The 11,128-nt window shown below is 37.8% G+C and overlaps 1 protein-coding gene across 1 annotated transcript; it reads right to left on the bottom strand.

Moving 5' to 3' along the window:
* Nucleotides 1-390: 390 nt before the first annotated feature.
* Nucleotides 391-9,734, bottom strand: LOC103470110 (phospholipid phosphatase 1-like). The gene is made up of 7 exons (XM_008418288.3): nt 9,579-9,734; nt 9,237-9,385; nt 6,236-6,387; nt 5,867-6,147; nt 3,425-3,482; nt 2,285-2,461; nt 391-1,064 (listed from the first exon to the last, which is right to left on the bottom strand). The coding sequence occupies exons 1-7, from the start codon at nt 9,602-9,604 to the stop codon at nt 939-941; spliced, it is 969 nt and encodes a 322-aa protein (XP_008416510.1). The 5' UTR covers nt 9,605-9,734; the 3' UTR covers nt 391-938.
* Between the last annotated feature and the right edge of the window lie 1,394 nt (nt 9,735-11,128).

Below are 11,128 nucleotides of genomic sequence, written 5' to 3' on the forward strand. Positions count from 1 at the left end.
TTTGTTTTCAATTCTTGAACAGAAAATGTTCAATAATTTAACAGATTCTGATTGTTACCGTCAGTAACAATCTGACAGTGTTAACACTAACAAGGGGCTATATAAAAAATAGCTATAATGTTAGTTTTAATGCTACTTTCAGTGTTTGGGTTATCACATTCACGCTACACAAACATGGAGTCTTCGTTCTCATACACTAGGTTTCTTAAAAACCTAAATGCCTGAAACAAAGTATTTATTTGAGTACATTATCATAACAAAACACTGGTTTTTCCATAATTTGTATTAGTCTTTCTACTTGCATAGGAATAATAAAAAAAATCTGCAGTAACTCTTACCCCATCTGCTTTACATTTTCCAAAGACAAAAAAACCACAAAGGTAGCAAAAAGGCCTTTTCCCCTCCTTTATTTCAAAACTTCTGAACAAAAATATACATTTTACACAATTATCCAGAAAAAGATTGTATTTAAATATATAAAATGACACCTGGAAGCTGACAGCAGGCAGCAGCTTTAAACTAAGGCAATAATCAATATAAAATATTGTATTTTTGAGTTCAGTTTCTGTTTATAACAGCGCTGGTTTCCTTAAGCGCATAATCACCAGATCTCTACAAGCCTGCTTGCAGCGTGAATACAGAGGCTCATTATATTCTTAAAAAAAAAAAGAAAAAGAATTTTCATCCAAGGTGGCAAATCAGACAAGCATGTGCTACCAGTGTCTTGCGCAGTGTGCCTGTGTCTGTACCTGAAGCTACACCAGGTAGCAGCTAAAGCCTGCAGGCTGCAGCAAATGGCACCATGTAGGTAAAGCTTGTGCGCCCTGACAGGCAGCACATAATGTATAAGGCTTGCTGTTTATTTATGGGCTTTATGTTGACACTGAGGTCCTTTTGCAACTGAGGCTGAGCAGAGGAGCGTCTCTGAGGCACCGGAGTCATTCAGTGCTGCAGTAGTGGTTGCTATTGTTGGAATTTTCCTGTAAATTGGAGTGAGGGTTCTCTTCTGCCTGCGATACCACTGGTTCTGCTGGCAGTGAAAAGAAGTTGGAGACACAAAAGACCTGCAGAAGACAGACAAAATGACAATGCATTAAACTATGTAGCCATGACTGAAATGCGAACAATTCAAGTCGACCATAACTTTTTGAATGGATCTTTACACGCTAGCCATAGCCGCGCTGCCGCAGTAGAACAATTCCGTTAACCAAATGAAACCAGATGTAGGTATTATTAATTTAGTGCGTCACAGAAAAGGGAAAAATAACGCTGAAAAACCATTAAAGTACAACTCAAACCCACTGCCTTTCCCCCCGGCCCACTCTCTGTGTCGGCTATGCTACGCATTGTCTCGTTGCTATAGCAACTGGCAACAATGCCACTTTCTGTTTCAGGATTCAACACCAAAAAATACTCAAACATTTCCCACACAAACACCACAACATTCAGTTGTATGTTTATGTTTAGTTTCCGACTAATGAATGATCACTGACGTAGATTAGCTACCACATTAAAAAAAAACATTACTCAGCGCATTAACCTTCTTCAGCGTCAGTAATTTCACACGGTGTCAAAAATAGTACCGTAATTTCCGCACTATAAGGCGCACCTAAAAACCTTCAATTTTCTCAATAGCCGACAGTGCGCCTTATATATGGACCAATATTGAGCCACAACAGGTCTAGCAGCTGTGGTAAGCAGCCGCCGACTTCATTTTCCCCCGTAGAGGAAGAAGCGCGCAGTGCATGCTGGGATTGTTGTCAGAACGTTGGTTTGTAATCTATTAATAAAGTTTGACTGACCCATCTACCGTCAAGAATCAGGTCGTCTGCAGGTCATTTAGCACCACGTTCTCCACGAACATGCTGTGCGCGAAAGGAGAATGGTGACCATCGTCCGGCCACGCCCCGGCCCAGTCACGGAAGGTTCTCCTCGCCGACTGGAGTCGGACTCTTTTGTTGACATTCCCGTTAGTGCAGCTCCATCTAGTGGATGCATAACGTAACTCCAGCATCTACTGTAGCGTCTATTCTATGCGCCTAATAATATATGCCTTATATATGAAAAAAAGTTTTAAAATAGGCCGTTCATTGAAGGTGCGCCTTATAATCCGGTGCGCCTTATAATGCAGAAAATATGGTAATTTTACTGAATGAGTGTGTGAAATATCACATGGGCATGAGCTGGTATAACTCATGGTATGAAAGAAAAAATGACTTCACTGTATTTGTCAAAAAAAAAAGCAACCACAAATGATCTTTTAGCCACTTTATGGGACACTTACTGTGAAAACCGCCACCAAACCGCCCTGCAAGAGGCCAACACACACGTCACTCCAGTGGTGTTTGTAGTCAGACACTCGGGTCAAACCCACATACACGGCAGTGGCAATCAGAAAGAACTGGAGGGTGGGACGCAGAAGCCGTGACCACTTTGACCTCATCCTGGCTTGAAGGTACAGCTGCAAGATACAGAGGAAAGAAAAATGTACAGTCACACCTTTCTCTACAGATTCCACAGTCTGTATCAATATTTGTGATACAGGTGTTCCCAAAAGCCATTATACTAGTCTTTTTTTTTTTTTAAAACATGATGAAAAAGTAAACATTTTTATGCCTCAGAGGGTTTCACTGGTTGTTTGAATACCTCACAAATGAACAGATGAGATAAACATGGCATGTAAATATCTCATTTAGTGATTATGTTCAAATTCAAAGAGAGCTTCTTTGTGTATTGTTTTGACATCTGTGCTGCATTGTTTTCCAAGCAGAACCAGTTAAGCACATGACATAAGCCAACATCATGAGTAATTTATGCAGTCAGGGTCTCATTACATTTTTCGCACAAACTCAGCCGTAGATGATGAGATTTTATTCTCGTCAATTCAGACTGTTGTGAGCTCCTTTCAGAACAAGCCGTTCTAGAGTTTCTTGTCACTTTAAATCCAAATAAGCTGTGGCTGGCCACGTCCTTCAACTCAGCATTTAAACTAGCATGTGAAAATGGCTGCAAACATACGTGCAATTTTACACAAATGTACATTTTTAAAAAAAGCAGAAGTGGAACCTCTTGCACCATTGGCAAGAATGGAACAAGTGGTTTCTGGATGAAAAGTCGACAATAAAACACTTGCCTTTCCAGCAGCCATTGTACAGCGCATACAGAGGTAAAACCAGCTGATCAAACGTTCTGGAGCTCAGCTGGGGGTGAGCTCCAGAACTTTTTTTTATTTCTTAAGCGCTTTGGCTGTTTTTAGAAGCAGTGAGCGGAGTGTTTTCAGGTTAGACAATACTTGCCTTTGCATGATAATGATTATTTTCAAGGGTTATTAAATGTATTCTGTGCCCACGCTGAGGTTAAGGATGCTGCAAAACTGCATAATGACTATGATGGGGACGCAAAAGCGTTTATTATATGTACTTACGGAAAGAAACAGCATGCAGTACATGGAGAAGGACGAGTGACCAGAATAAAAGGACAATCTACGAAGGAGAAAAAAAATTGAAGTTTAGTCACTTTTCTTTAAACACGCAGTGAAAATGAAACTATAGCACATATCTGATAGGGATAATCTGTCCTCAGATTCTGACTCTGGATTACCTGAATATTTTTACCCTGATGTGATAACAGATAAGGTGTGTGGGAGAGAGCTGGCCTGCAGCCAATCTGAACCACTTCCTCTTGCAGAGGTGCCATTATGCCTCTGTAACCACTTCCAAGTGCTCAGACTTTCCATTTGAAAAATGTCTGAACCAAACATGTTTGCTGATGTGTCCCAACCGTCTTCCTGGCTGGTTTTATTGCTGCTGCACCCTCTGCTGCCGATCGTCTCCTCAACCTTTGCAATCTGGTTCAGAGTCCTTTGGCTTCAGTTCCACATTTGGGTGTAGGCAAATTTAATTTGTTTCTCAAATTAGCTCTTCAGAATAAAGCGTCTCCCCTAGTATTTGATTTTTTTGCTTGTTTGTTTTGACTTTAATACCAGCCATAAGAAATCTAAGCATTTTGGAAACGGAACAATAAAGCAAACTGTCAACTAGAGGAAACAGCATATTTTGGTATCAATCCGATGGTAAGTAAATACATGTCCAGAATCACAGATTAATACCAATACCAATACTTTTTATTAGTTAGTTATAACATGTCAAACTTCTGACTTCTTCAGGTGTTTTTATGGCTTTTAGTTTGAAACATTTTGTTAAAACCAAGCACAGAATTTGGATAAAGTTTATAGGTGTAAACAAAATACTTTAAAAACAAGGTAAACAAAAAAAAAAATAAAGACAAATTTGTGTACATTTTTTACTAAATAAATAAAGTGCAAAGAGCAAAACAAAATCTGTTTTGAGACACCATTGAAAAGCAATCCATAAACAAAAGTTTAAAGAATGAATTTGAAACTGTTTGTTTCATGGGGGGAAATTTACCTCCTAACCACACAGTTTACAGTCTAATCTCTCATGAAATGCAAATATTTTCTTGAACTCTTATGACTTTCACACATTTGTCTCTAAAGTTGCTAAAAAAATAATTGGAAATAACCAACTGTATAACTAAATAGGACAGAATAAAAAGGTGATTTGAGCGTTCACCGACTCAAAAGATGCTTTTTCCCCCCTCATTATGTGTGTAAAAATGTAATGGCTCACAGTCAGCTGTTTACTCATCTTCATCATCTGGTAAAGGGAGGGAATCACATGTTAAATGGTAATTTTTACAAGATAAATCATCATTACCAAGCCTTGAAAATTCCCATAAAATGATTCATTGCTGAAGTATTTTTTGCAATTGAACTCGTGTTGAGTTGCTTGGAGTATTGCACAAAGGTTGATTTGTATTAGCTATTCACAATAAGAAAGAAAATATTTAATTTGAAAGAGGCAGGAGTGTATTGTTTTTTTTTTATGTCAGAGATAAAACAATTACTCAAACTGCTAATATCTACAGGTGGAATAAGGATTTTAAAGCTCAAAACAACTAGAGAAAAAGACTGATCTTGTTCATTTAGTTTAAGGATTTTACACACTTCTGACAGAAATGTGAAGAATTGATATTTACATGATAGCACATTCCCACCTTCTCAAATGAATACAATAACCGTGGATAATAAAACTAATAGTATTATTTTAGTGGTGCCATTGACAGCCACTTCTCTTTTGAATATTTTATCACCAATCAGCCAGCGAACAAAATCTTCAGATTTTCAACATCGATCGTCTTTGATCATTGATTGGCAGGAAAACGCTGAAGAAACTGATTTTTTTCTTCTTCTCTGATTTCTGATGAAAATTAGACTGTTAGGCAAACAGTGTTCAAAGATTAAATCAGAAAATTTCTTTCATTATCCGCTAGTTTCCAAATTACAATTTCTCCAAGGAATTCAAAGTCTATTTTATCTCATACTGACAAGATTTGTTTAATTAACATGATAATTTTGTACATAGTTCTTAGAGGGAAAATCACACACCAGGTTCCTCAAGGCTCAATCTGTGGACCATTTTCATCAAATGATGACCACAACATTTCCTACAATATGATTTTGTAACATTTATTCCCACCAGAGTTACCAAATTACGGTGATCCAAATATTCATGAATGGACTGGTATGGTTCACTTCAGAAAAAACATAAATTATTGTTTTTGGTTATAAAAATGTGAGGTTAGAGATCTGAACTCAGCTGGATTCGATTAGGCTAAAGACCAATGAGCATTTAAAATAAAGGCTCTACAGTTTTAAAAGTTTTCTCCATGCCAGCTCACCACAAAACTAATTTTGTTTCATACTGGAAGAATTTCCCGCTTTAAAATCTCATTTTAATCCATCTCTTTTAGTCACAGGAGAGTAAATTCAAAGGTGAAACCTCACCTGGCTTCGGTCACCTCAAAATCCTTTCCAGTGCAGGTAAAGTTCTCTATGTATCCTCCGGTTTTACAGTCGATCTGATCCCACGCCGGATTGCATGCAGCCAGGAAGTACGGCCGCAGTCGGCCGATGGAGTATTTAGCGATGTCAGTCAGAGACTGGCTGGCGGCGGCTCCAAACAAGCTGCTCCCCACGGCTTTGTAGACGCACATCACCCATTTCCTCCTCAACGACCGGTTCTTGATGTGACACATGTACACCGATATAAACTCACCGCAGATGAGCTAAAATGGAGAGAAAAAAAAAAACAAGCCGTGATGGAAAGACATCACATCATGAAAAGGAGTCAGATTTTAATCTAGATCATCTTACAACTATGAGTGTGAAGGGAATCATGACTCCGAGGAGCAGCTGGTAGGATATGGTGTCCTCTTTGTAGGGGAATCTGATGGACTCATCGTTGCAGAAGAAACCCCGCTTGAAGGGGCTGTGTCTGGGAGTGAGGATGAAAAATGGAAGTCCAACTGTGAAAACCAAAAGAGAGATAAAGAACAGGACATTAGATATTAGTCAGTTTTAAATGCCCCCAACTGAAGATCAACTTTCCTGATTGGTCCTGAGCATTTAAGGCAACACTCTTCTGATAAATGATTGAGAATTTTGGTTTAACTAACAAGAAACTGCTGGAAATTCAGGAAAAGTAAAATACAGGTCTGGAAAAAATTAAGAGAACACTGCAAAATGACCAGTTCTCTGATTTTACCCTCTATAGGTTTGTTTGAGTAAAACATTGTTCTTTTATTCTATGAACTGCTGACAACATGTCTCTGATATTCCAAGCAAAAATTTTGTATTTGCAGAAAATGAGAAATGGTCAAAATAACAAAAAAGATATAATGCTTTCAGACCTAAAATAACGCAAAGAAAATAAGTTAATGTTCATTTACAAACAACAATACTAATGTTTTAACTCAGCAATGAATATTTGGTGGAAGAACCAGGAGGTTTTCAACGGGGCTCACTGCAGTGGCTCTTCATTTTTTCCAAAGCTGTTTGTACTTTAATAGTGGAACAGCTGTGCCATCTAAACTTGTTCTTTTTCATCTGCTATTATTTTTTTCTTTCATGATCATCAAAATAATCCTAATCGGTTCACTTCTTTTTTGTGCGTCTTCTCAAACCCCCAGTCGGTCGTGGCAGATGGCCAGTTATAGTGAGCCCGGTTCTGGTTCTGCTGGAGGTTCCTTCCTGTTAAAGGGGAGATTTTCCTCTCCACTGTCGCTACATGCATGCTCAGTATGAGAGATTGCAACATACTCATCCGGGAGGAGAAACTGGATGCAATCTGCTTGGTTTCCTCAGAAACTTTTTAAGCTAATTTGAATAATTAGCTGAGCTTATTCTTTGATTACCAAGATAAATTTGAATATTTGTGTGATTGAACTGAAATTGTTTTGAGATTACATTTATTGTGAATTGGCATTATATAAATAAACTGAATTGAATTAAACTGCAGCCCAAGCTAGTTTCACCTTCAAAACCTGCTAAAAGAGACAGTAACATAATAATTTAAATGTCCTAAACAAAACAGGGAGTCAGCCATTTTGAATCAAAATAGTCTTTTTCAGATTTTGCCATATTTTAAACTCAAACTTTGACAGCTTGATATCCCATAATCCAAACTTTACATGAAGTCTTTATTTCACACTGTACTCTTCATTAAGCCTTTGCTAGCAAACAGGAAGTCTGCAATGTTTCAGCTCACCCAACTTTATCCACTTCATTAGAGAACAATTAAATCGCATCACCACTTTCTGCTTGTGATCACACTGCGAAGATGTTGCTCAAACACACTGGCTCCACATTTACCAGCGTTCAGCTTCATCACTGCTTGTGACACCAACAGGCTGCTAGGATTTACTAGAAGTTTCACAACAACAGAACCACACAGCCTGAGGTCGATTACAACAAAACAATGTTGTAACAGATGTGTAACAACCATGAAGGCCAACTGTGTCACCATGCACACAGTGAAGGGCACTTCTGACAGGATGAGACCCAGGATGTGTGATCCGACTCGAACACACATGCGCCAACATGCTTCACACTCTTCTGTTTTATCTGAATCGGTTTTTATCTGATTTAAGAAAGTTCAGACTGAAAACTCTGACGTGACATCAGGCGTTTCTCCAAGTGTGGATTCCTTCATGCTAACCGTCACTGCCGCCCAAATTACTCCATCTGCAAGGAGATCTGCACAAGCTTATGGGATTACATTTTGTTTGTTCTTTTGTAGAACCATCCACCACCATTACAAGATTGACTCTTTAGTTCCTGAAAATTATGAAGATCAGACTTTCTTTGTCATTAGCCAAAATTGATTTCTACACGCAAGTATCGGTGAAATGTTTAGTTTTGTCACGTATTCACAAAAAAACATTTAGCAGATGAAGGTACAGACATGAAAAGACAAACATATCTTTGTTTAGTTTCCATTTTTAGGTTTAATCTGGGATGTTCAGCTTTAAACCTGACATGTCAACTGTGTTTCTTTGTGATAATGAAAAACCAGACCAGCTGGATTGTGCGGAGATTAAAATCACACGTTTTCTGGTTAAGTGACTTCTTAAAGCAAATGTTTCTCTGACTGTATTCATCAAAATAAAATGGGACACACGAACACCATTCAAATATTTACTTGTATAAAACTCTTAAAACATCAATTTCTTACCACCATCTATTTAGGCACCACTTTTATTAGTCTTAAAATCTCATTAAAATACATACAAGTCGCAGAAAATGGTTTTTTTATATATATACTACAGGGAGAAAATGCACTTTTACTGTAATGTTTGCTTTGGTTTCTTACTGCATTTTACAAGAATCATAATTACAGAACAAAATGTCCTGTTACGTAAACACAGGGTAAATGTAGGGACCCGTGTCTGCTTGTGGAAACAATGAGGCGTAGAGAGCAGTCAGCAACAAAGCCAACCACAAGACAGTGACTAAGCAGTGAGGAATATCCTCAGGGAAAGCTTTTCTACAGCTCTTCAAACCCTGATCTAATGAAACTAAATCAGAAACTGCAAAGGCTTGTTAGTTTTATCTCTATACCTAGTTCTACAGGATGCTTTTTCTGTGATTCTTTTCCACTCATGGAGCTAAAAATACAGATTTATGAGTGAAAAGAAAACATGCAGGGTGGGACTTTTTCCATCTTCCTGCTGAAACCTCAAACCTTCCTCTGAGTGTACAAATAGCATTTATGCAAATAACCTTACACCGAATTCCTCCTCTAGTTCTTTACTTCGGTTCTGAAGCTTTCAAAAAGTTGCAGAAAAAAAAAAAAAAAAAAAACAGGTTTACCTACCGAGGACAAGGCAGACAACATCGAAGACGACAGGGATTCCCGAGGCTTCAAACATCTTCGCTGCTTTCGGGTTTGTGTCTTCAGTGAAAAGTTTCCTGCTGCTTTCAGGAGGAGAGACGAGGCGCAGCCTTTCTGCCGCACATGTGTCTCTATTCCAGCACACAGTTAAAACACAGCACTGTCATTGTCTCTGGAAGCGTCCGAGCCGCTGTAAATCTACCACGGAGCGTTTAGTGGGGAAGGAAAACCCAAACCCTCCAAGACGAACAGAGGGTGAAACTAAAACTAGAACTAAATAAATAAAAAACAAACAAAACCAAACAGCACCAGACAGCCGCTCACCCTTCCTGTTGCTCACCGACCATCATAACTCAGGGGGATTCCTTTTGCTCATCGGAAAATATCCTCCTGTCAGCAGATGACACATTTATCCAGATTGTCCCCGGAGCCCTTTGATTAGCGATGCCTTCAGGGGAAGCTCGGAAACCTCGTTCACCAGTGATTACTCATGGAAAAAAAATCGATCATTGTGTCAATTTTTTTTACCAATGCAGCAGTGATTATGTAGGCCCAGAAGTTCCACAATTCACTTAGAAATTAACCTTAAATGTTTGCTTGTGAAACTATCACTTACTCTAGGTAATATGTTAGAACAGAGTAAAGTTCTCTCATTGACAATACAGTGTTTACTATATATTCTTGAAGGGGCTTGTCTGGGGCTGTGTCTGGGAGTGAGTGTGCCCCAAATGGCAAACCAGGTAAAAAAAAGAAAAAAGAAAATATCTTATGAAGCTTGAGTAGAAACAATAAATCTTGCTTCATCATAAACAGTAGGTGTGTTTCTGTGTCTGATGCATATTTGCTTAAATTCTGTTTGTTCTTCAGTCTGTGAAATTACCGGCAGTGATTCGAGTATCCAGAAAATAACAAGTAACAACATAAGTAATACTTCATAATATTACTCAAGTAAAAATAAGAGGTGTGAAAAACAACTTCTAAAAGTTTTCCTCCAAAAATGATATTCAAATAAATGTATCCAAGTCTCTTTAAACACTTATACCGTTAAAATATAATATAGGTGTTTCCCAAATTAAAATTTTATGACATTTACGTAGGTTTCGGTGTTAAATTTTTTAAATAATTTATATTCAACATGGATAGCACACCTGAATTATAATGTTAATATACGTTAAATCATTGTCTTCCATTACACTTTCTTAGAATACATATTAATAGAAAACATACTAGTTTGATGTTTCTATATAGTTCAGTATATTAATTTTGTGATTTAAATTTTTTTTTTGTAGATTTGTCCATTTTAATAGGATTTTTCAGTATATTACATATAAATGTTTAGGTCAACTTTTCAATTTTCAAATGCCATACATCAGCAGCTCCCAAAAGAGCATTTTAAATCCAAATTATTCTCTCAAAAATATTACAATTATCTCTATTTAGTGACATATTCACACTATCAGATGATACTTACATTCTTATGGGAGCTTCTCCTTTCTTGTATTTGAATTTCCAAGCTGCGCTTGAAGGCACCCCATACAGAGGAAGGGGAGACGTGAGCCAGAAGCCAATCAGGTGCCAGCCTTACTGCTACGTCAGCAGTCGGCTGATGCAGGTGTGCTCCTCCCTCCACCTCGTTGATTGTCCTCAGACCGAAACTAAGACGTCAATAGATTCGCGGCAACATGTTGATCATTTGTCTCCGTTGTTTTACCTCAAACAAGATCGAAGTAGTTTTTAAAAATAATTTTACAGATTTTAAATATTTCAGCAAATCGTGAATTTTATTATAAGCCACAAAAGTTTGTATTATATTGTAATAATATTCTAATATTGCTTTATAAAGTGGACATTGTGCCTTTTGCAATACTGCATGT

Source organism: Poecilia reticulata, chromosome 9, assembly GCF_904066995.2.
Source record: "Poecilia reticulata chromosome 9, P_reticulata-male-v2, whole genome shotgun sequence".
Lineage (NCBI taxonomy): Eukaryota > Metazoa > Chordata > Actinopteri > Cyprinodontiformes > Poeciliidae > Poecilia > Poecilia reticulata.